The sequence below is a fragment of the Epinephelus lanceolatus genome, chromosome 16, assembly GCF_041903045.1.
Source record: "Epinephelus lanceolatus isolate andai-2023 chromosome 16, ASM4190304v1, whole genome shotgun sequence".
NCBI classification, from domain to species: domain Eukaryota; kingdom Metazoa; phylum Chordata; class Actinopteri; order Perciformes; family Serranidae; genus Epinephelus; species Epinephelus lanceolatus.
Genome location: NC_135749.1, coordinates 13,693,284 through 13,719,362, shown reverse-complemented (window position 1 = coordinate 13,719,362; position 26,079 = coordinate 13,693,284). Strand labels below are relative to the sequence as shown.

General features: G+C 44.5%; 2 protein-coding genes across 3 annotated transcripts; one reads left to right on the top strand and one right to left on the bottom strand.

Moving 5' to 3' along the window:
• The first annotated feature begins 692 nt into the window (after positions 1 to 692).
• itgb8 (integrin, beta 8) lies at positions 693 to 20,408 on the top strand. Of its 2 annotated transcripts, XM_033637823.2 has the most exons (16): positions 1,017 to 1,261; positions 2,380 to 2,465; positions 4,354 to 4,525; positions 5,077 to 5,183; positions 6,014 to 6,153; positions 6,567 to 6,732; positions 7,544 to 7,702; positions 8,956 to 9,051; positions 9,157 to 9,249; positions 10,337 to 10,477; positions 12,788 to 13,208; positions 13,308 to 13,530; positions 13,628 to 13,731; positions 15,731 to 15,847; positions 16,680 to 16,843; positions 18,568 to 20,408. In XM_033637823.2, exons 1-16 carry the CDS (start codon positions 1,168 to 1,170, stop codon positions 18,694 to 18,696), a joined length of 2,412 nt encoding a protein of 803 aa, XP_033493714.1. In that variant the 5' UTR covers positions 1,017 to 1,167; the 3' UTR covers positions 18,697 to 20,408. The 2 variants fall into 2 exon arrangements, with proteins under 2 accessions (XP_078031781.1, XP_033493714.1); XM_078175655.1 differs by lacking the exon at positions 2,380 to 2,465 and having other exon boundaries at positions 693 to 1,261.
• Positions 20,409 to 21,465: 1,057 nt separating this feature from the next.
• On the bottom strand, positions 21,466 to 23,757 carry sp8a (sp8 transcription factor a). The gene is made up of 2 exons (XM_033637824.2): positions 23,525 to 23,757; positions 21,466 to 22,863 (listed from the first exon to the last, which is right to left on the bottom strand). Exons 1-2 carry the CDS (start codon positions 23,543 to 23,545, stop codon positions 21,634 to 21,636), a joined length of 1,251 nt encoding a protein of 416 aa, XP_033493715.1. The 5' UTR covers positions 23,546 to 23,757; the 3' UTR covers positions 21,466 to 21,633.
• Positions 23,758 to 26,079: the final 2,322 nt, after the last annotated feature.

Here is a 26,079-nt window from a genome sequence, read left to right as displayed (position 1 = left end):
CTGCTAATGGGGTATGGATCACAGTTTAGGCCATGTGCCAAGCAAAACATATCCACTTTATCTAACAGACGTCTACCGGAGACAAGCTCAGGATCATGCCAAAGATGGTAGACCATTGTATCTTTTGTCCTTCCGTGGCTGTGTTTTCCTCCAGCTTAAAATGTTGAGGTGTTTAGTAAGTCTTTGGCTCCTGCTCAGCGGAGCAGCCGGCGAGGCGAGGTTACTCCATGTCATTGGAATCTGTGCACAATGGACTCAGCCCCCCCTTCCTCCTCCTTAGCACCAGCTTGTGAACCCCTCTGCAAGTGGGGGTTTTATTGACCCCCACCTCCCCTCCCCGCTCCTCTACCCCATCATCCGTCCATGCACATTTTGGGTCCCCACACACACAGGAGCCCTCAGTGTTAAATGGGTCCCTGATGGAGCAATATAAACATCAGTGTTCAATTCAAGGCCACGGTTCACTTGGAATGCACCCCACCACAACTCCTTGTAGTAAGCACTTCATGTCTCTCTTCCTCTCTCTCTCCTTATTTGTCTCTCTTCCCTCCCTCCTTAACTCCCCCCCCCCCCCCCCCCCCCCCTCTCTCTCTGATACATCGAGGACAGAGCGTCGTTGCCATGGCACCGCCTGCCTTAGTCAGTACAGCGTTAAAACACGGTCACTCTCCTGGCTTGCGCGTGGGATGTTCAGTCAGCATGTTGGTGCGCACCGGTTGAAAGCTGCGCTGGTACTCGTGTGTGTGTAACTCCGCTCTGTCCCGGGATGAGACTTCACCAGCAGCTGCGAGAGCTGTGAGGTCCATAGTGGAAGCACGCGGGGACACGTCGCGCACACCTGCGGCTGGATGGAGGGACTTGCGCCGCAGCCGCTGTCGCCGCACTCCACCGATTGCTTCACCTCCACTCGTGGTCCACGAGGGAGCGCGCTTGTAAGCTGATTTAACCCGGGGGATGTGAATACCTCTCCGGGATTAGTAGGTTATTGGGTGAACGACAATGCCCCGCGGCTCGGTCCGGCACTCCCGGCTATTGTTCGTGCGGCGGCGGACGCTGGGTGCCCGGTCTAGCCCGGTTCATCTCCAGTAAGCTGTACAGCGTCTACTCCTGTGGCCCCCCTCCCTCGCTGCTTCGCTCAGGTCGCCCTCCCGGTGTGGACAGGATAATATGACTTCCTGGCTCCGCGCATACGGCAGCGTCCCTCTGTGTCTCCTGCTCTGCTGCGTGGTGGTCGCTGTCTGCGCAGAAGCCTCCAGTGCCGGTGAGTGGAGGCTCATTAGGGCCAATTACATCATCCAGCAATTAGCCGATGTCATGTATCAGTGTCGAGACATCACTGCGCAACATCAGCTGCCGTGCTGCGCTCTCTGCAGGGGGTCGATGGTTTCCCAAATGTTTCATTTAAAGGACTCCTCATCCCCTTAAAGACGCATTTTATATTTCCGCTGTCATTGTGGCAAGTTTTAGGCAGACTACCAACCACTGAACAAAGCAATCAAGCTTATAAACTGTCTCATTTAACACACATTAAAGCAGGGGAGTAACAAACTATTCATTTTTTGAAGGGAAACCTCCAAACCCACAACAAGGGGACCCACTGGAGTAGCCCGCACCACATCAACCTCTTGTTTCAGCATGTATTGATCAGTTATAATCGCAACTTAAACGCTTCACCTATTTTGATGTTTGCCAGGGGCCAGGAGTGCTAATTGGGTCAACACTGCTTGTTAGTGGGCTGTTAGGGATGCTGGGACCTGCAGCATTTTCTCTGTCCTACATTCCAACCCTGTAGCTCACTGAAATTGCTCTGGAAAATTGAATTTCACCAGATAAATCATTTCAATGAATCATTAATCGCACCATGGGGAGCTCAAGGTTCATTTTGTGTTGCCCTGTATAAAGTCCTCAGTGTCTACGTCATGCTGTAATTTTTCTGCTAATGTTGCATAAAAGTATCTTGCATGAGCGATTTGTCACAGTGTCCCTCCATTAATTGCATGCATGTTGCATTCACAGAGTGACTCATGATTAGTTAGTCCTGTCTGTGCATGTGTTTGCATATGTGTGTGTGGGGGTGTGGGAAATGATCCATTGCACCACTCCAACGACTCAAGCACCTGTTCCCACACTCCAGGCCGTTTTCCCACTACACGGCTGGCTGATGCTCGCTGAATAGCCTCATATGCGATGCTAAGTGGTGCTTCCATCATCAAAAGTGTGCATGAGATGTCTAAATATCCACAGGGGCTCGGCTGCATGGCTAATGAGTGTTGACACACACATTCTTTCATATGCTAATCGCAGACTCTTCTCTTTACATCCCGTTTCTGTCTCCCTTTCTACCTCTTTCCCCATCTCTCTCTCTCTCTCTCTCTGCAGGTGACAGTGTGTGTTGGTCTCCTAGTGTCGCTTCTTGTACAGAGTGTCTCAGACGTGGGCCACAGTGTGCCTGGTGCTTCAAGGAGGTAGGAATGTGTATACAAAGTGTGGGTTTGAGACAGAAAAAGAGAGAACGTGGCAGACATTCAGCAGCATTCCTCAGATGACACACACCAAAGCTGTGATGCCATCCACGGATGCGAATATAATGTGTGTGTTTGGGCTCAGTGGCCCGCCCTATGACCTGTGTGAGTGTGTCTTTGTGTGTGTGAATGTCTCCTCGCGTGCTTTCTCAGGGACAGAGCCACTTTTTATCCATGTGTTTAGTCTGGGCGCTCACACATATCACTGCATTTGTTTCAACGTGTGCATCTGCCTGTGTGTTTGTCTCTATCTGCTCTCTGGGTGTCAGTGTGTCTCGTAAAGAGCCCACCCTGAATCAGCCTTGGGAAGCTGTAAAGCCTCCAAGCGCCACACCAGTCACAACACACTCACACTGCACCGTCTAGACCAGACTGTCAACATGTGTGTGTTTACAGACTTCAGGTGCTTTCCCATCCTGTGAGCCCTAACCTTAACTGACATCATTAAGTAGGGCCGGAAAGCATTCACACAGCAACCACCTACACACACGACATCACAGATCCATGATTGGAAAAGCACTGACAAGTAAGCAGGTACAGTGCTTGTAATTATGCATGCTCACATTTTGCCATTGACATTTGGCATCAGGCGAAGGGGCAAACTCTGTGAGGAAAGTCCGGGGAAGTCACTGTGAAACTTTCTGGTATTCAGAGTCCCTACAGGACAAATTATAGCCACAGAGACAGCCATAAATAAAGCTTTCAAGTTACATGGTCACATATTTAGCTGTAGTTTCAGCTTTCATTGCAGAGTGTTTGCTGCTCTGCTCTTGTGCTATTTCTGCTTCAGAAGTAGTAGTAATCTCAATCAGTTGCACTGTTTCATTCCCTATCCACTTGATTATGTCACACTCGTACCAATCAGGCCCATGACATGCTGTAAACACACACATTTATTGGCGTAGTTGTATTTTTCCAGTGTTAGTCACTGTGTTGTTGAGCAAGTTTCTCACAGACAGAGGTACCAAAGGTCACTGATCCACCCCAAAGCTGCAATGCGTGACGCTGTTGTGCCGTAGCAAGTAGCTATTAGGCAGCGAAGAGGTTAGTCACAGCAAGATTTACAGAAATCTCCTATGGTTCTATCCATCAGAGCTGCTGCTTTTATTTCACCCTCCTTTCCTCTGTAATCAGATACGGACAGATTAGATGTGGACACAAGCAGGACACTTCTTCCTGATTCGCTAAACTGATGACTCACTTCAGAATTACATAATGATATGGTAATGGCTCTGAAGTCAGTGTAACTACGTCACAGATCAATACAAACATCATGAAAACGACAGAAATGAAAAATGAAACCAAGGTGAGTCATTGTGGCGTCAGTTTCGACGTGTGAAATAAAGATCTTTCACACTGTGCTGTGCAGTGAGATCAGAAAATGAAGAGGGCGAAAGAGCTCATGCATTTCAAACCTTGCACTCTGGAGTGTTCGTACTCCTGCATGTGTGAGTAGAAATTGATTCTTTTGACCTTGAAATCTTGCTTCACAGTGACTCAAAGGGATGCATCTGACAGAGTATACATTCATGATGGTCATATATTTGGTAGCAGCAGTGCGTCTTGCCTGTGGGTTCATGGAGGATAATGTGGTATTCTACTTGACCTACTTGTTTGTGTCACTTGTTCTCATTCCCGAGATGCGATTATCGTGATAAAATCTTTAAAGATGGCTTAGTTGTATTATCGTCACAACTGTCTGGCAGCTTTTCCTCCTGGGTCTTGTTTAGTTTTTTGTGTTGTTCTCTGAGATTTACACAATATGATATCATCGGGGGTTATGAGATGTCTTAACTCACCACTTCCCTTCTTGACCTTGTGTGACCTCTAGGACTTTCTGGATGGGGCCGGGCCGAACCAGCGCTGCGACCTGCCAGTGAAGCTGCTCAGGAGAGGCTGTGGACCGGAGTTCATGGAACAGTCAGAGATCAAGGTGGAGGTCAATGCGACGGTCAGCAGCACTCAAGTGTCCCCACGAGACATCAGCGTCACCCTCAGACCAGGTAGATGAAGGGCGCCTCTGGATTTGTGCCGTGAATGCAGCTTTAAGTCAAGTATAAAATGCTGTATCCGTATCATTGTAGTGTGTGATCAGGCAGCTGAGGTAAAGTTTAAAACAGAGTTATTATAGTTTTTATTTTCATTTTGTTTATAATTTTTGCTTTCGGTTTAGTTCCCAGGGTGGCCACCCATTTTATTGTCTAAAATGTTTAGTTTTAGTTTAGTTTTGATGTGTTACGGTATTAGTGTTGCTTATTTATTATTATTTCTATTTCAGGTACTTTTCAGGGGCAAAATTTAAGAAGTTCAGAACAGGTTTTAAAACATAAACACAACTCTTTGTGAGGACAGGTGACTCACAGTCATGTAGAGACCACAGTTTCAATAAACAAACATACCAATGCCCCATTGTGGTTGCTGTGTTGACAGATAAAACCAAATTAACACAGATTAAACTAAAGACATTTCCTGTTTATTCTATCTCTAACTTTAATAACCTTGGTTCAAAATGAATGATTTTATTGTGTGTATGTGTGTGTATGTGTGTTCCTAGGTGCAGAGGCTAGCGTCGTAGTGGCTGTGAAGCAGCTTGAGCGTTACCCTGTGGACCTGTACTACCTGGTTGATGTGTCGGCGTCTATGCAGGAAAACCTTGATCATGTAAGTGTCCGTCGTGTTTCTCAGGTCCGAAGCATTTCACTTATTTTTCTCAAACGACCTGTACACGACATTCAGAGCATGTCTATGAGTCAGTGTCTGAGCTGGCGTTGTCTGCACATGGCTCTTAACATGGAGGTGACAGCTTAAGGTGCCAACAGTGCGAGCAGTGTTGACAAGGGTGTTAACATGTGGAGGGACTAGAGGGTGGGCGTTTTGGGAAGACACCGTTGCTGTTTTAGTGGTAATCACCCGTAATGGCTGTATGAGCACAGTTCAAAGCAACGGCGATAAGCAAGTCAGTGACACACACACACACACACACACACACACACACACACACAGGGACTCACATGCACTAACATGCACGCACAGCTGGACTGTCTATCACAACAAAGAACAGAGAGAGTGACTTCATTCTCTGCTCTGGACACCATGACTCCACTGTATCTTTACACAGCACAAGTTGTTTGCTGCTTTATAATGCTCTGAATGTTGCATACAGCACCTTTAAGGAAAGAGTGTATTTTTAAAAGGTTTAAATTCTGAATCCTCACAACCTCCTACACTGTTTTTATGGTGGTTGGAAACAAACAAGCCCAGCTCAGATAACAGACATCATCATGGGCAGATATCAAGTGCAGAAATTTTAGAGCTCAATCTAATTTACTCAAGTGAGCAGTCTCTTTAAGGATTAATTAAAAAGTTGTCATCTCATTCTGTCTCACCCTCTACCTTTTCACCGTTTCTGTTTCTCCCTCCTACCATCCTTTATCCGCCCTTTGATTTCCCAAACGTCATCCACCTCCCTCTGCATTTTCTCTGTGGTCCAGTTGAAGACAGTGGGCGTAGCGCTGTCTCTTCGTATGACGGAGCACTCCTCGGACCTTTGGCTGGGTTTCGGCTCGTTTGTTGACAAACCTGTGTCCCCTTACATCAATGTCCACCCCTCCAAGATCAACAACCCCTGCAGGTAAGATGCACAATCTGTTGGTTGGCTTATTGATTGCTGAAAAAGCAGGGATAGTCCTCACAGCATAGCTCATTTTGTGATTTTTTTTTTATTAGTATGAATAAAATAGATCTTTAAAACCTTAAAAGTTTGCCTTGTTATGTTCATCGGCGAACTTTTTTTCTTTTAATGAGACCGGAAGAGTGATGGTTATTTAAAAATACATGCGAGCAAGCTGTTCCCATTAGTTGCTCCCAATTTTGTGTGACTCAGAGAGAGATTCATCAGTTGTTGTGGGGCAACATTGTTGTGATGATGAGCTGTGCTGGGAGACGGAAACAACAGATGTAGCATTTTGATTTGTCCTGAGATCTGCAGCTTTGGATGTTGCAATTTAAAAAAAAACTTTCTGGACCATCTCCGTCTCTCACCAGTGATTATGAGATCCGCTGTCGCCCGGCCCACGGCTTCCATCACGTCCTGAGCATGACTGGAAACATGAGCGAGTTCACGCGTGTGATAAAACGGCAGCGAATCTCTGGAAACATGGACACACCTGAGGGAGGACTGGATGCTATGCTGCAAGCTGCCGTCTGCCAGGTGTGTATGCACAGATACTGAAAGCCAGGCTTGTGTGTGCAACAAACAGAAAGGGAGTTAGCGGCATGTTTTTTAAGGCGGGTCATTTTCAATGTTTTGAATATGTTAAGAAAAATGAGGCATAACCCCAAATTTGGTAGTAAGCCTGCATGGTGGTGAAAGGGGCGTTTATCCTGGGAGAATAGTGGCACTCTGACTCAGCACTGGATATCACCACTGGAATCCCACTAAGTAATGACACCACCGCTGGGGTATGGCAGACACACACACACAGAGTTGCTTATGCTATGGCTGCAGGAGGGCCGTGAGTCACAGCACGCAGGGGGCCCCTGAGTAACCACCCTGCAGGGAAACACCACGGTGGTCATCACTCTAGAAATAGACTCTCCATTATGTCAGGCCTACTTATAAACTCACTGAGTTTCCTTAAATACACACATGTGTACACACATACTCACATAGACCCATTTTTCTCACACTGCGTATGACAAGTCACAGACATAAAGAGGCAGCGTCTGTGACTGGTGGCGGAATTTCTGCTGCGTTTCCTTTAATTGGGCATAACAGACGGAGCTGATCACCACGGGAGCTAATGTAGGTCAGATGAGTAAAATGTTTGAATTTGCAGTTTCTTACCACATGTGTAAAAAAAATATAAAGCATGCACATATTTTCCACATCAGTCTGTGTGAATGCAGTTGACTAATGGGGATAGAAATGAGAGAATCTATAAACCTACTCTATGGAAACAGAATACACATGATTTACACACATTACACAATGTCCTGATTCTTCTCCATCTCTCTTCTAGAGATCCGTGGGTTGGCGACCACAGGCCAAGCGTCTGCTGCTCCTGATGACCGATCAGCCGTCTCACCTTGCCTTGGATAGCCGACTGGCGGGGATTGTGACGCCACACGATGGACTGTGTCACCTGGAAAACAATGTCTACACAGGGAGCACAAAGATGGTAAGAGGAGGAGGAAGCTTGGCTTATAAGAGCTGAACAGTTTAACTGGGTGTTTAATGCATCTTAAAGCTCACTTGGTGTCACATACATATGGAGTGTGCAGATAAAATGAGTCTTACAGAGTATTAAAAATGGGACAAAACAATATTAATTAATGAATTTTAGAGGTGCTGGTATACAGATTTTGTTACCTTTGCATATAGCCAAGTGTTTTCCAGCCTTTGTGCTAAGCTAAGCTGCTGCTGGCAATCGCTGCATATTCAAAGTACAGTAGTAGTACAGTAGAGTAGTAGTGATCTTCTCATCTAATGCCTGCCAAGAAAATTAAATAAGCTTATTTCCCAAAATGTCAAACTAATCCTTTAAAGGAATACATCACACCCCAAATGATAATCTGTGTATCAGTTGTTCAGCCCATGTTATGTTGACTTTGTGGAGAAAATGTTGTTTTTCCCCACAAGCCTCCATGGTGAATTAAGAATCCAAAAATGGAGAAAACTCTTGATGAGTTGAAATCATTAGGGTCCACGTTTAACAGCAGCAAAACTATATCAAAACATTAGTTTACAAACTCTCAGAGAACATGTGCAGTAATCCATGTCACATTTTTCCAGTCGTAAACTCAGTTGCTCCCAAACACACAGCCGTTTTCGACGGGGGAAACAAATTAAAAGGGAAATTTGTCTCTTCAAAGCCAACCTCCCTTGACAAAAACAGTAATTTAGTGTTTACTTTGGTGAATCCCAAACTACAATAACACAAACTAACTGATGGAGGCAGTGGTAGACCAGCATCTAACATGTTCACCAAGGTTCTGTTTTTGTCAATGGAGTCTAGCTTTGAAAAGAGTAAAGGTAAGTTTTACTTTTAGTTCAGTTCCTTGTCGCACAGGGCTGTCTGCTTGGGAAGTGCTGAGCATACGACTGATGCGACTATGACTTCAATTCATCAAGAAGAATTTTTGGATTCTCCATTCACGGAGGCATGCGAGAAAAACAAAGTGATCTTTACAAATTCAACATAACACGAGGTGAGTAAATGATAAGCAAGCGATCATTTGGGGGGTAAAGTATTCCTTTACAGCTATGGACTGTGTACACTCTACTACATGGGGTGCAATTGAATCGTGGGCAAATTACGGTATATCAGGAATAGTGGGCTTAAATTTGATACGGTACATTAGGGGGAAAAAGGGAGTGCATTCCTGAGAAAATACTTTTTTGTATAAAGCCTGTTGTTTGTCTCCCTTTCAGGACCACCCTAGTTTGGGTCAGTTGTCTGATAAGCTGCTTGAAAACCATATTTACTCCATCTTTGCTGTGGAGAAGCAGCAGTACCAGTGGTACGAGGTAATCACCCCCACACAAGTGTCCACAACAACATCGTTTTTAGGGTCGAGAGGCTTCCATAAGGGAGTATAATGTCTTTACCTTCATCTCCCTTTGTTTCTCTAGGAGTTGGTACGATTACTGCCTGGCTCCCACCTGGGAAAGTTAGGCCTCTTCCAAGCTCCGAACCTTATAGAGCTGGTGGTGGACGCCTACAAGGTACAGAGCACTCACTCACTTCCTCTGCAACTTCTTTCTCGTTTTTATCCTCAGTATATTATTCATCCTTCAGAGTACACAGAGAAGGATGGGGACAAGTGAAAGGTTAGGGAGAAGAGAGCAGCAGCACAGCATGAGCTGAATTCATGAGCCCACGCAGTATCGGTTCAGATGTGTTGAGGCATTGGTCCGCTGATCTGCTGAGGCAACATGAACTCAGCTCATAGCACTAATAGCACATTCCTGTTTGCAGGAAACAAAAGGCCCAGGAGAATTAGGTTGGACTGCGCAGAGTCCAGGGGAATGACACTTTTATTTTAAACCTTAATTAAGTTGGAGATGACTGGAGATGTTTTGGGTCGCTGAAGGCGTAATCAAACAGAAAAACATGGATAAGAACATGAGGTTAAGGAGGGGTAAGACCTTGTATGTGTGTGTGTGTGTGTGTGTGTGAGAGAGAGAGAGAGAGAGAGAGAGAGAGAGAGAGAGAGAGAGAGAAAGACTAGGGGTTTGTTCAGTTGGAAGCAGTTTAGGCTATAATCTTGCCTCAGGCACAGCGCTCCATTGTTTGCCTGGAGAATCTGCCGAATCCACAGATCTGGGTGCACAGCCATGTCTACGTGCAGACACACACACACACGCACACACACACACACACACGCATACACAAGCAGCAGAGCCTGAACAGAAGCTGGCTTTATAATAGCTATCAGATCCCCACGGAAAACCATGTGTCCTAATCATGGACGAATACAAAGATGCTATTTTTGGCCCCACCTCCTGGTTCCCATACCACCACCCCCCCTGTATTTCAAACAGAAAGAAAGAAAGGAGGGCTTTCTGGGGACATGTGACAACTTTGATTAATCACACTTCTCCCTTTCTATCTCTCTTTCCCGCTCTCGCCTCATTACTTTTCACTCACGCAGATTATATTCATTAAATTTTTAAACTGTCGCTGCTCTTCCCACTCTCTTTTATCGCAACCCACATTCCCTTAAAAGCAGCATAATACATTGGATTTGTTGCTATCAGGCAGTGAAGTTAATGTTGCCATTTCTCTCTGTCTCTGCCCTCACTTCTTCAGAGGTTGTTGTCGGAGGTGTCAGTGTCAGTGTCAGTGGAGGACAAGGCAGTCAGCAGGTACTGGGTGTCTGTAACTCCTCTCTGTCCTGATGGATCCACTGTGAAGGACCAGGGCTGCACGGGGGTGCAGCCAGATCAGACGGTAATTACACAAGCATTCCTTCAGTACACAGTGGTGGATCATGCCACTGGCGACAAAGACGACCACCTAGGTCAAGACGCTGAAAAAATAATTTGTCTAAGTTGTTCATACACAACAGTATCAAAGCACACACTGTGCAAAACTTTGGCTTAATGTTACTCATATTTACACAGCAATCTTTCATTTAAGCTGCCAGCAGCGTCACAGGACATTTATTGGGTGTATTGGATTACCGTGACACATACAAACATGCTCACACACAAACATCACTGAGCTAAAGATTTGGCAAATAATCTGAGTTGAGCGGATTACAGACTGTGTTTAACAGGAAAACATTTCACAGGGATTCCTTGACCTATGCGTCCTAAAATCCTTACCTTGCTCAATATGAGAGGCTTTATGCCAACAAATAGGACATTTATATTTAGAAATAGGTCACTGGACTTCCATGGCTCTCATACCTGTTCCATTTATTCACCATGTGAAAAAATAAGTCTGCAACACTTCTGCAGATGAGCTCTGCTTCAGTAGTTATGGTTGTACAAGAGGTTACTGTCCAGAAATGCTCAACTATAACGACTAAAGAAACCCCCGCTTTGGTACAAATTATAACATTTTCAGTACATTTGGAAATTGTCTTTCTGTTCACTCCCTAAACTGCTGATGAGACTCATCTCCTCCGTAACCTTCTGGGGCTCTTAACTCAGTCGAACACCAAGATGCTTAATGACTGCTCCATAGTTACTCCATTGTGCACATAGACTAAAGTTCAGCCTTTTAATCCATGGGTGGATTAAAGTGAATTATGGAAAGTACCCACATTTACCAGAAAGGCGATAAAAATCAAGTGAAAGGCCTGGCCGTAAATTCAAAGCTTCGGCGTGCACAATTTTCCGCCCACATGAGCAGAATAATTATTCACATTAAGAATCGCACTTAGAATTCAGTTACTTATGTTGGATAAGTGAACTGGAAGTATTTAAGTCTTATCAGAGATTGGCATAATTATACAATGAGTGGTGGCTCATTTTGTGTTATTCTTTTCGAGAATCACAGCAGGACTTTCATGGGGGGAAATACATGTTTACTCTGCTGTAATTCTCTGGAACTGTGTGGGATCTGTGAAGCAACAGCAGACACATAAGAGAGAAATGTTTGTGAGTTAGTCAGTCGTGAATCTGTTTTGTTGGTGTGCTTTTAAACCTGTCCTGCCTTCCTTGAATATTTGTCATCCTCTACTCTTTCTATCAGGGAAAACCACAGAAACAAGTTTTAGTCTTAGGCAATGTCCTCATTTAGTGTACTCGTGGCCTGAGGGTAGAAGCTCTCCCTAATGTGTCCCCCTGGTGTATCAAATACCTTCTTCTCAATCTCAGCGGGGAGGAAAAGGCATTATCCAGGTGGTGGGGGTCCTTGATGATTCACCTAGCTTTATTCTTGCACATCTGGTATAAATTATCTCGGCAGAGTAGAGCGTCCTTTAGACCTTGCTCTACTTGCCTTGCATTCATGCACCAGGCAGTGGTGTTCCCTGTCAGGACACGCTCGATGGCGCAGGGGTAGACATTCCTCAATATTTGAAGGGACACCCAGGATTTCCTCAAGCGTCTGAAGTGAATCCGTCTCTGCTTTGCCTTTCTCACCACTGAGTCAGTATGCAATGCTCGAGGCCAGGCCCTCGATGATGTGGACACCAAGGTACTGGAACCTGTCCACCCTTTATGCCGAGGGCCCATTGATATTAAAGGTGGTGTTGTTCCATCCCTGTATCATCTCCTTAGTCTTGCTAACGTTCAGGAGTAGGTTGTCGTCCTGACACCAGTGGGTAAAGTCCTCTACTTTCTTCAGGTAGGCCTTTTCATTGTTATCTGAGATCAGGCCCACCACACATCAGGGGGCTCACAACGCAGCCCTGGGGTGCTCCGGTGTTAAGAATGAGGATAGAAGAGGTGTGTCTGCCCACTCTCACCACCTGGGCTCCATCTGTCAGGAGGTCAAGGATCCACGTGAACAGTGAGGTGTTTAGTCCCAGGTCCTTGAGCTTTGTGACAAGCCTGGAAAGTAGACTAGCTGAGGCTGACTGGAAAGTGAGTAGTTTTGCAGAGATTTGATAAACCAAAGAACTGGACAAATTAAAAGTTTGACTTGATGGCATTAGAGAAAATAGTCAGGGGATCACAAAAGTTACTAGAACTTATACTTTGGGCACTATGAATGTCTGTATCAAATTTAATGGCAATCCATCCAGTAGTTGTTGAGATATTTCAGTCTGCACTGAAGTGATGATTGTCTTTTTGTCCTCCCATGAAGGTCTACTTCAATATCACCATCGGCATGCGCTCTTGTCCTGACGACGGCAAAGATGAAGATGTCACAGTGTTGGTTCGACCTTTGGGTTACAATGAATCAACCGTTGTAAGGATCCACTCCAAATGCCGCTGCAATTGTGGACCCACGGGGCGCTGCAACGACGAAGACCAGTCACCATGCGGAGGAGCACAGGAGAGCTCCAATCAGGAGCAGATGCCAGCGCATGGACTAATTAAGGACTCAGACGGAGATTCAAACCGCAACTGCAGAGCAGATGGGTCTGATGTGGACTGCAGTGGTCGGGGAGTGTGTGAGTGTGGGAGGTGTGTGTGTGATGAAACCAGGCTTGGGACTGTATATGGGAAATACTGCGAGATAGATGACTTCTCCTGCCCGTATGAAGGGGGACTGCTGTGTGGAGGTAAGGGAGGAACACAGAGATATCAAAAAGCAACAGTCTACTATTATTTTATTTGTCTCTAAAACACTCTTTCCTCCCGTCTCTGTCTGTTCCTCTCAGGGCGTGGTGTGTGTGTGTCAGGTGAGTGTGTGTGCGAGGATGACTGGACGGGTGATAGCTGTGCTTGTCCCGTCTCCACAGCAACCTGCCAGTCTGCCGATGGCTTGCTTTGCAGCGGGCGGGGTAGATGTGTGTGTGGCCAGTGTGTGTGTGACGACCCCCGACAATCTGGAGACTTCTGTGAGAGATGTCCTGCTTGCCAAAGCACCTGCCAATCATACTGGTACTTGTCAGTTTCTGTTTGCTACCACAAAGCATGATGGGAGCTGTTACAGAACTATTCGTAGCTGAGGCTGACACTGTTGTCCTCTCTCTTTCAGGAAGTGTGTCGACTGCCACCTTTCTCACGGTCTCGCACAGAAAGAGGCAGGAGTCTGCAACAACACCTGTGCTCCATTGGTGGGCTACATGGACGACGTATTAGGTAAAGCTGGGTTTAATTCAATGTCTGCGCTTCTTGTAAAAAAGATTGAGCTTCCTGTTTACCATTTGACTCAGAATTTAACGATACACCATGCAGGATTGTCCTAAAAAGCAAAGTATAAACTGCAGAAATGCCGAAATAATCCCTCTCAATCATCACGTATCACTCACTGGAAGTGTGTGGTGGTGTATTTATCTGCAGAGACTCTGCCCTCTGCCAGTATTTAGGGTCCGGGCAGCTAATTTGCCAGGACACTATTGTAATCCTAGGTATTCTTCTTCTTCTTCTTTATTCTTCTGAGGAAATCATACTTCCCATGGGTGAAAATTCACCAAACTTTGCACAAAGGTCCAGTCTCATGCCAGATTTCCTCAGCTGTAAACTCAAGCCAATAGTCCTGATGGTGGCGCTACAGCAAGCGTCTAAAGTTCAAAACTTTGAAAATTCATAACAAATCAGCCATACGTGCTACAACTTCACAACTTTCATCAAACGGTAGCCCCAATACTGAAGAAACTTTTGTACATTTAAACATATTAAAAATTAAGTTCATCACTCTGTTTTTTTTTCAAAAACTGTAAAACTTCGTAAACCTATCTCCTCCCACAATATTTGCTCAATTGACACCAAACTTGCTACAGAGCATCTTCAGACTGTCCTGATTTATCAAAAATTGAGCCTACAGTGCATCAAAATGTTTGACTGTAAATGGTACTGTAAACATATACATGCAAATTCTTGCTAAATAAATCTTCAATGTTCATGAAAAAAATGACAAAATTCTAGAGTCATGGTAGATGATGTGTGGCAAATTTCAGAATTTTATCTCAAAAACTGAATTTTTGACAGCATTTTGAATTTTGCTCTAATGTGAACAATTGGAGTCAATGTAAAAATGGCAATTATAAACATCAGTTTTTCATTTATGGAGCAAATCAATCATTCACTCATCATCACCAACATCTCCATGCTGTCTAGATGCAATATGTGTATTTTCAGATTTTTGTTTCGATAACTGATTTTTTTACAGTGGTTTGAAATCTACTTTTCCATGCATGGACGGCTGCTAAACCTGCACGTCTGGCTTAGTCAATTTGTGAAGCTACACATGAATTGTCACTGACTAATTAGCCTCAGCTGATGAAAAAGGCAGATTGTGTTGCTAAATTCCTAAATGTCTTCCAATTCTTCTGCTTGTTGCTCAGAATTGCCTAAAAATGCCCGACCCATCGCTGCGCAGCAGCAATAATTTCTTCTTATTTTCTGTGTTTGGGACATTTTGCTTTCTACAATTCGTTTTTTGTTGACCACCTCATAGTTTTTCCATGTGAGCAAAATTATCTTTGGTATCATTTTTTCATGGTTCTCTCCTGCAGATTGTTCGGATGCTATAGGTTCACACAAAGTGGATTTGGGAAACTATTTGTCGACTGGTTGGGACTGAATAGCGTTAATGTTCATTGTTTCAATAAATCAAGGGAAGAAAATTGGTTCATGACACACTTTTTAAGTAACGTTAATCTCTGGGCTTGGGGGGAGGTATCAAGTATCAGATCAAAAGGCTCAAGTCCAAGTGAGGTCTTGAGTCATTGGTGAGTCTTTTTTGATTTTGTTGAGCCCAAAGTCATCAAATTTAGTCTGACTCAAGTCCATTCATGTGACTCGAATCCACATCTCTTGTTAAAAGCAGCAACAATGTGCAGTAGAGCTGAGGTAAAGTGCAGAGTTGGGGGACAAGTTTATGGATTTGTCACTTCCAGCAACACCTTTCACATTACACACACTGATTTGAGTCATTGTAACAGTGGTATAGAAATACTGATCGGTGCAACTTTAACATGAAAGCTGAAGAGCTGTAAAACACAGCAGCTCTCTTGTAATGCCTCTCACATTGATTCCTTTGTTTTAAGTAATCCAGGAGGATTTTCACCAGGGTTCGGAGCTTAACGTGTCTGGACTGAATAACAACTCACTTCAACTCACATCTCTCTATTTTCAGGCCAAGCAGGGGAGATGTGGATCCAGTGTATGTACATCAGTAATGACGGCTGTCGCTATCGTTTTCAAACAAGCTCGCAGTCGGGTCAGACGCAGCTTCACATAAGCAGAAGACCAGGTATGATGTACAAACACACACACACACACACACACACACACACACACACAAGTCTTCATTTGAGGTCACTTCCGTTGCTACTATTGCTTCACTACTACACCCTGGTGCGTTTGAGTCAGCAAGCCTGCTGTCAGTGTTACAGCTGTTTTTTACATTTCCCCTCGGTTCCTAGCTCACCTTCTCATGGCCACACACACACGCACACGCACACACACACACACACACACACACACGATTTAAAGCCCACTAACTCAAACATGTCCTGGGTTACACACTCACACATTACCGCACATCCAAGTGTTACAGTTCAACCCCGCCTTCCCGATTTTTGGAACAGCACCGTTCATTGTGCGCCCCCCCCCCCCCCCCCCCCCTGTTCCCCTCACCCCTCCACCCAACGGGACAGTCTCTTCCGGCTCACGCCTACTCCTCCCGGGTGCAGCAGGAGCCAGGTCTCCATGGAAACTCTGTTACAAAATGTCAGAGCACTCTTTGGGCTCTTTGTTTTGAGCGATGAGCCCGTCATCCACACATGCTCCCCAGCAGATACACAGCCAGCTGACTATTCAGTGCAGCACCACTGGCACAGCTGCCACCGACCGAGCTGTGTGTGTGTGTGTGTGTGTGTGTGTGTGTGTGTGTGTGTGTGCGTGTGTGTGTGTGTGTGTGTTTGTATGGAGAGTAGCTACTACTACTACATTTTATGCTTCTTACTACTTCTTCTCCACTTCATTTTAGAGGCGAAACTTGTGAGTGTGAACTTTTTGCCCGCCACAGTGAAAGGCACCCTGTCCCAGTTCTCCACAGTGAAACCTTATGTCCGTGTCCACAGAGTGTGCCAGCAGCAGCCGACTGGTAGGAACATTCCTGAGCGTGTGTGCCCTGACAGTGCTGTGCGGGCTGGTGGTGGTGGCGGTGTCCCGGCTGCTGCTACAGAAGAGAGGCTTGTCACCAGAGGGCGCTGCTGAGGACAGAGGCTATCACTGCACTGGAAAGGTTAGATCTCAAAAGTCAAGTACGCTTGAGGCGGTCAGCAGGGTTTTAATTGGGGGAAAGGCTGAAGTGTCCCTGAAGCCCGGCCTCAGAAGCATCAGGGACCCCTCAGTGCAGGATATTTTTGTTCATGTGTACTGTCCGCTGAAACCAAGAGTGAGAAATTTGAGTCTGCTGTTATGAGGTACAGCTGTATTTTACATTTCCTCTCAACTCCCAGCTCGCCATCTACAGTGTCCAGATTTGTGACCTTACAATGATGTACAGCACCTTTGAGAAGAAGGAAGCGATGAACATTTCACTGGGGGGGGGGGGGGGGGGGTTCTGGAGACATGTGTGCCCAAAGTGGTGTGAAAGTATTTGGAACCCCTCATTTATTGTTCATCATTCACTGCAGATCATCTTAATGGCACAAATGACTGCATGAATTCTTAAATGGAGCACAATTCCCTGCTGATGTTGCAGACGTAACATTATACTCTCAGGGGGATCTTGTTCTTATTTACATTAGCTGGGAATTTTGCAAGTGTTGGAAAGCTGCACATACTCCCTCAACAAATGGTCACTCTCTGCATTTTAGGTTGAATATTTATGAAATCCACCCAAAGGGAGCTCCTGATTTTAAAAGGCCACTATTAAAGTCAATGTACTAGTCACTTGGATAACAACACAGCAAAATATCCAAAATGCATTGCCCTTGTTAACCTGCCATCCCTGTGCATCTCCTGGGTGCTGACCCACATGCTGTCCTCTCGAGACCCAGACTTATAACCAGCACAGAATTTGTAGCGTTGTTTTACTGACCAGGAAACTCACCAACCAAATGCATGTGTTAAATCACCTCATGTGATGGTACTTAGCCAATCAGATCTGCGTATTACAACTTGAGCGAGGGAGCTGAGACGCTCACACAGGACAGATGAGATGAGAGACAACAGTTGGATAAAGGAGAGAGTCGGAGAAAAGTAGTTTCACATGGTGTGTTTCAAAGAGAGAAAAGTAGACAGTGAAAATAGAGCTTTAATGAGGGCTGTGCAGAGAGGCCTGGGCAGGTGCTCCAGGTTAAAAGGGGGCACATGGAGCAATATTTTAAACCAATCATTTAAAGCATAACCTGTTATATTATACGCAACATGCAAACTTAGAACAAACTGCATAAAATCAGAGGGGGATACTATGACTTAAAGTGAGGAAATTTGAGTTGACTGCCCCTTTAAATTTCCCAAAAACTCTACAGAAAACCACATGGACTTGATCATGGTCATAATTAGCGTAATACTGAACAGGAATCCTTTGACATTTTCACATAACCTTTGAAGGATTTTTAATTAAATCTCAAATACAATGACTTTCCTTTCATTTTCGTAACTGCTTATCCTCTTTGGGGTCGCAGGGGGGCTGGAGCCTATCCCAGCTGACACTGGGCGAGAGACTATCACAGGGCTGACACATAGAGACAGACAACCATTCACACTCACATTCACACCTACGGACAGTTTAGAGTCACCAGTTAACCTGCATGTCTTTGGACTGTGGGAGGAAGCTGGAGTACCTGGAGAAAACCCACGCTGATACAGGGAGAACATGTAAACTCTGGGCCTCCATTTTTTTTTTATAAAAAAAGCTGTACAGATGGATAACTTCAGTTTTTAATGTAATTAGATTTAATATAATATGCAATGTGTGTGTTTCGCTTTTGCTGACTGCATATTCCTCTCACCCTTCAGGACCTGTCGTACATCCCAACAACCAATGAGAAGACAGTCACCTACAGGCGGGACCGTCCGCCTGACCGGCCCGTTGAGATGCACATCCAGGTTTCCAAGATGAACCTCAGCGACGCCTGGCAGTGCTAGGCAAAGGTCAAAGGTCAGACGGATATTAACACAGAGGGAGATTCAACTAAAGGCTTCTTTTCTGCCTCTAAACCTTCATGAAACTTCAACCAGCTGCATGTGGAGACGCAGATAACGAATAACTAAACTATGAAACCTCCATGGGATCCCATTGGTTAAACGAACTGACCAAGCTCTCATCAACTGTGTGACTGAAGTGGCCAGTATCCTGGAAGACGAAACGAAGAGCACATGCCCCCCCACCTCTTTTTCTTCTGTAGCAGCTTCTTCCGCAGGGTATAGGGTGGTCGTTCTTCACTTTTTAGCCATGCAGCAATCACTGCTCTAACTTATGAGTGTGTGTGTAAGCGGGTGTGTGTGAGAAAGAGAGATAAGGAGAGTGCATGTGGTGCGGGTAGATGCATTTTTGCTCTATTTAGGCTTTCTATTTATGATTTTATAGTAAAAACACTACATGTTTTGGGTTTATGTGATCATGAGGCACTCCAACACTTCAATGCGCCAACTGAACCATCTCCCTGTCTTATTCTGCCCCCTTGTGGCCAGCTTGAGGTACGACATTTTCTCCTCCAATAATACTGTCAACACATTACTGACCTCAGCTGTACTGCCTTGGGATTTAATCCACAAAGCACACCATTGACTCTGTATGCCTTTTTTTGTGTTCTTGATTTATTTAGATGTTTAGTCATGTGTGGCATACTTCTCGTTTCTTTGTTGCATTTTGTTTTTGTTAACCGATCAACTGCAAATTAGTGTTACCTTATGACATTTTTTTTTTATCATGATCAGTGAGAGTATAGTTTCATGTGATTGTCAGTCGTTGACGATCTGATTAGACTTGCACTAGAACAATTGTTTTTGCATTATACTACTGAAGACTGTGGGATCTCTGGGGCAGGAGAGCTGCGATTGTGGGTTTGAAATGATTAGTCTCCTACATGTTGGGCATTAGAAGTCACCTATCTACGCATTAAGTGCATTTGAAGCTAATGTAACAAATCCACAACACTGGAATAACTATGGATTGGAAAATCTTATTTTTAAAAAAGCGACATACTGGCAAGTAATGGCAACTGCATCATCAAACACCTGCACGTATAGCCTCTATAACAGACAGAGAGCAATGAACTGTGTCTGCATGCATCTACTGATCATCCCAGAGCCATTACTGATGCATTTAGACTCCGAGACTAACTCCTGGGCAGAGGTACAAATCAGCTCTGAAGGCACTGGGATCAGTGAGATCAGAGGAGGACTTACACCCCTCATGCACTAGATCCTCTGGATCCAGAGTGCCAGTTGCATCTTGTAAGACTTGCGCTCGCCCAATCCTGTTCCTCTTTGAGTTTTATTTAACACATTGTTGTTTACAGCAATAGCTGCTCTCTGTTACTGTAAGTCAGGAACACTAATTATTATTTATTGTGGGTTTTTTTTTCCTTTTTATTTATGTTAATTGTACTATTTTATGATTAGGCTACTTGGGTTACAGGTAGTAAGTACTGTTTGTGTTTATGAAGAGTGTTCTCTATCTCTAACCACGAGAGTAATGCAGCAATAAGGTTATAATCATCTCATCTGACCGGACACTGAGTTCGGAGTAACAACAGCACTTTCCTGTGTAGTTTTGCTGTCTATTAATGTGATTAGTTGCGTAGCATGAATGTTTTCATCACAATAAAATGTGCAAGATTTTTTTTTTTATCATATCTTGAGCTCTTTTTTCCTCTAAAGGTTGTATTGGAAATATTTTGAAAGAAAATGTGGCCTAAGTCAAGTTAGTCTGGTGAAAAGTTTAACACATTTTTACTAAGATAGTGTCTCATTTGCAAGCTGTATTTTTAACTATGAGCTCAATGTTTTTAGGTCAGGCTAATGTATGGTTTTAAGCAGATCAGGCAAATAACTAACAAAAAGGGAAAAGCATGGTGTGACCAACGTGTGTGCTCCAAAAAAGAGCTGCTATATAAACTGAACACTAGGTGGAGATGCACACTAAGGCAACTGAGATGACTTCCACTGAGGCAAGAGGCAGTTACAGAAAGTGTGCAACATACAGTGTTTGATAAAGTATCTGTACCGCTCTTTGTCAACAGAATGTGGCTGATTTTATTCTCACAAGCTTGCAGGTAAAAAGCCTATTTTATACCCCAACTGAACTGAAACATTACTACAAGTTCAAATATAATTGATTTAATTGCACATGTCTAATACAATGTACAGCTAAGCCTACATCAAAAATCAATTGATCAAATCCAAGAAGTGAATTTTAAAAATACTTTAAATTATTAAACTTAACTTGCCTCGTTTACAGTGTGACTAATTCTAGCAGCACTTAAATTGTATCTATTTTATTTATTTTTTGCTAGTTTGAAATAGATAGATATAAGATATAAGGAAATAGACTGTTTTATATTTGTAATTCCCAAAAAAGAAGTAAAAAATAATGTACAAAAATGCTAAGGCTAAATCACAGGCCTAACAAGGAAGGAAATATATTCAAAAAATTGTCCTCTTTATTGATAACCATTTATATCCATGACTTACAAGCAGAGATGAATCATAAAAATTTAGTCTTTCATCCAAGCGTGTTTTGAAATAACCTATAATGGGATATATTAACCTTAAATAAAAATTAGAGTGATTATGTCAGAAATAACCCAGATATTAATCTGACAGGCAGCTTGTTTAATGCTGAACAAACAGTAGAGTTTGAAGATAATAAATTACGCGCATATAACTTGTCTTCAAATAACACAAGTCTGATAAAACTGTAGAGTAAAAATTTATTTTTTAAAGAAGGCTACAAATAACATTTGAGGTAAAGACACAGTGTTCATCCACAGCTGAGGTTCATCATAAAGTGCCATTTCAGTTTTTAAGTGTCCAAGAAAACACTCCACGTGTTGCTTTGTTCGTGTTTAGCTTTGTAAATTATTCCACCGCACGCTGTCCCTCCGTGGTTTGGACAGTCTCACGCACGTGCACCCCGGGTGACTGGCTCGGGCTACCGGAGAGGCTGTTGTCCGTGTCGCTGCTGCCTTTAGCGAGTCCCGGTTCCGCGCCATCCTCCGAGCCCTCTGCGCTGTGCGTCCTCACGTGCTTGCTGAGGTGGTCGGAGCGCATGAACCGTTTGTGGCAAATGGAACACTCGAATCTCTTCTCCCCGGTGTGCGTGCGTAAATGCCGCTGGAGCTCGTCGGAGCGCGTGAAGCGTTTCCCGCAGAAGAGCCAGTTGCAGACAAACGGCCTCTCTCCGGTGTGCCAGCGCAGGTGGGCCTTCAGGTGAGAGGTCTTGCCGTAGACTTTACCACAACCAGGGATGTGGCAGCTGTGTAAGCCCCTCCGCCGCGGGCTCGTGCCCCCCTGGCCGAGGCTCTCCGCCTCCTGACAGTTCGGGCAGTCGCACGTGGCCCTGCCGGAGTACCGCCGTGATGAGGAGCGGGAAGATGGTAGAGAAACGACGGTGGTTCCTGTCAGCGCAGGTGCACCCGTCGTTGTAGACTCTGTGTAGGGAGCCTGGACAGGTGGTCTGAAGCCGTCAAACAGGTGCTGTGTGGCGGGAAGCAGGTGCTGAGAGGCACTGGGGCCGAAGGCCGGGCTGTAGTCAGTGCTGTAGCCGCTCAGATGAGAGGGCAACCCGGCCGGGCTCTGTGTGTCCACCCAGCCGGTCCCCATGTCCCACCAAGCAGTGGACCCGTTACTGACGTCTCCCACTGGCTTAAACCACGACTCATATGGATGTGCGTGCATCCTCGGATAGATCCCCGTTATGCCCTCTACCGAGGAGGGGAATTTGGTCAGAAACACAGACCGCTGTGCGTGCGCAGGATCGGGAACACTGTTGTCTGATGGCACAGAAGTCTGGTACATCGAAAAATCATTTCCAAAAGGAGAGTTGGCAGAGGTCACTGAGAAAGCGCTGGAGGTCTCTGTCAGTCCGGTCCCGTTACTCCTGGAGGTTCCAGAGGGAACACCGAGAGATGTGAAGCTAGCACCAAGGCTGCCGGTCCCCGGAGCGCCTCTCCTCCACGGGTGAAAGCCCTTCACCAGTCCGGGGGCTCCATCGGAAAGAGCAGGGGAGCACGAGGGGCTGGGCTCACCGATTCTGCTGCAGGTGGCGGCCAGCATTGCCAGCGGAGCGCTGCCGAGCCGGGGCTCCTCCTGTTGGGAACACACAGACATTTAGGCCTGTCACTTTGCCACACATGCTGTGCGTAAAGACCCACAAAATGTAGCCTAAACTAGTGTTGGTACGCGATTTGCGCAAAATTTTGGGCCTAACGGATTAAATTAAGTCATGTAAATTAATAACTTGACCTGGCTGACGTTTTACAAACAGCGTGCGTGTGACTTGGATCAGTCGGAGACAATGGAGGAGCGTCTCCGAGTGTTTTGTCAGCCAGCAGCACCGACGCTACAGCAGGTAAACTTTTTCATACCATGAATAACAAATAAAGTGGACGTCTGTGCCACACTGTATCGTCATTAGATCAATCGCATAGCACTGAGAGTTTCTAAAATCTAAATGGATAATGTGCCTTTCAATTAAACACGCTTTTACGCACAGCTCGACGAACTGACATGATCAGTGAAAACAACCGCTGTTAATAAAGAGTAAACATATTATCAAATGCACAGTATTATGGATATCACTGGTTATGTCAGCAACGCAACAGGAGTTAAGTAACTTTGGTTAACCGTGTGCTTTGAACGCAACACAGACTGAGCGCTTGAAAGATATTATAACTATATAAAACAAATATTTTATCGACTTTTGGGATTATTAAGATGTTTAAGAAAATACATAGAAATATAAACTCACCCCGAGCAGTGTAGCAGCCATGGTCTGTGCTGAGATATCGTCCTCTGAGTGTGTGTATCTGTGTGTGTGAGCGCTCGCGGTGACTGGATGTGATGAGTCCGTGTGTCCTCTCTCACTGCTTCAGTAGTTGTAGCTTCTTCGTGTCTTTGAAGTGCCGCTGAGAGCCGGAGGACCAATCAGGGAGCAGCTCGCACTGTCTGACTGAGCGTTTGCGCTCGAGGACGTCGTAAATTTTAAAAGTGAGGTCTAGCGGCTGGCGCGCTGCAAAGTGCAACAAGTAGGAGAAAATATCAAGTCAGAGAAGACAATGACTCCTGTGGAGCTGTTTAACCACAACACATCCTTCACACACACCACACTCTTACTTTTATAAACAGGTGTTTGACTCATCGTGTAGCTTACATGTGTCATCATTTGTGTGATACAGTTTTATTAGAAATGGTCAATTCTTTACTTATTTACAGAGCTAAAAATGCTCCATTATAACCAGGCAAAGTGGGCAAAATGCAAGACACTTTGGTGAGATCCAGATCACTTTACTGCCCATTAGATTTGCATAAAATGGAAAACTGTTTTTGGCACACAGGACAACACACACCATACACAACAATTATGCATCTTCAAATCTGAAACTGACCAAGTGGCAGTAATTAAAGTAATGAGTGGTTTGTTCCTACACTGGCATAGTCTATAAAAGACAACAATGCATTATACTCAGCTGTGTTTGACAATGAATAAATAAATGTGCATTAAAATAAGTAATGGTTTTGGTAACAGATGGGGAACTGGCTAATTGATTGCATTTAAGATGTGTTAAATTTGAGTGTATATATTGACAATTTGACCTAAAAACAAAAAGCAACAGCACTCTCCAGGTAAAGAGACGTCTTGACAGTTTAGACAAGTGTGATTAAAGTTTGTCACTCCAAGGTTTTGAATGTTTCAGACAGGAGAGGCTTTGTTTCTATACAACCTGATGTTTTTTTTCTACTGACGTTGTGACACCATGCAGATGGAGAGGCTGATGAATGAGAGGCAGGCCCGGTTCATCCCATCCTGTCCCTGGGGCGTATCTTGTCAGCCCTGGGGCAGGGAGGGGAGGACACCACCGCTGCCTCTGCAATTTCATCTCATTCAACCCAAAACAAATGTTGTCTTTCAAAGAAAAAGAAGAAAAAAACACCTCTTCCTGTGTTTACCTCAGTTTTATAGATGATTTAAAGCTCAGACTCAAGCTGTGAGGGGAAACGTCTATCACTTGAATGCAAACAGGTAAAGAGGTAATCCTATTCTTAAACCATGGATGGTCAACCAGTGTGATGACGCACACGCTGGAAATAAACCCAGAATGATCTTCAGCCTCTTAATATAGGAGCAAAACCACAGAGGGAGCATTTCATTTGAATTTCAAATTTAATAAAACAGCAGGATTTAATCCATTTCCTTCATTTGTTTGGTATTAACTGCTTCCCTGCCCTTTCTTCATCTCTCTTGTTCTATCACCAGCCCGAATGAAGTCAGCCGGACACACATAGATGGAGAAGTTAATCACATTCCTCATCCACTCAACCCCCCCCAACACACACACACACACACACACACACACACACACACCAAGCCAGCGTTTACCCCGGGTGATTGATAGTGTGCAAGATTAATTTTGGTGATGCTATGCAAAGACAAATAGTTCACTCCATCAGAGAGCTTCACATGGTCTGTTGTTTAAAAAATGTTTTCAGAGATATTTTTTGAAATGTGTAAAGATGAGTAGGTCATGTAGATTATTCTACATTATGTTTAGTGGCTAACACAAAGCATACAGATGCACCTCTAATATCTCACATACAGATGCAATACATTTCACACTCTGGCACCATTACCCCCACTCTTTTAAACAGAGCTCTCTGTGCAGGTAGTCTGTAATTTTGTAAAGGGATTATCATGATTTTCTATCTAAATCTGTGGGCTTTAAAAGCAGCCATGGCTTTTTGTAAATGCCATAAGACTATTTTTCTAAAGAACTGGTTTGACAGAAACCTATTTCTGATGAGTCAAGTGATTATCCCAGAAGGTCGTCGAATTATGAACGCTGATGAATTCATTTCTCATTTAAAGTCTCCTGTCACAGTTAAGGAATTGGATGGGTCCAACACCTGACTTTCACCCGAAGTCCTGGTGTTCACCTCTCATATGAAAACTGAGCCGAACCCTAATGTTTTTTTCCGTAACCTAACCACATGCTTTTGTTGCATGATGAAGTAAACGTCATTACGAGGTGTTGACGATGCATCTAAGGAGCAGAAACTGCACAGTTCAAATACCAACTGATACCAATTATTGGGTGTAAATTAACTTATAATAATGATTTCAGTAGGTCAAACAGGCACATCCACCTTACTCCTAGCCCCCATGATACGTTGCGTGAATTATGGGGGCATCTTCCAGCGTTGAACTGAAACTGGCGATTTCCAATGGTAACAGTTAGTTTACAGTACTCTGTTCTTCTTTCCGAGCAACTGGGAAATAAAGCGTGGAACACACCACCTGTTATAGCT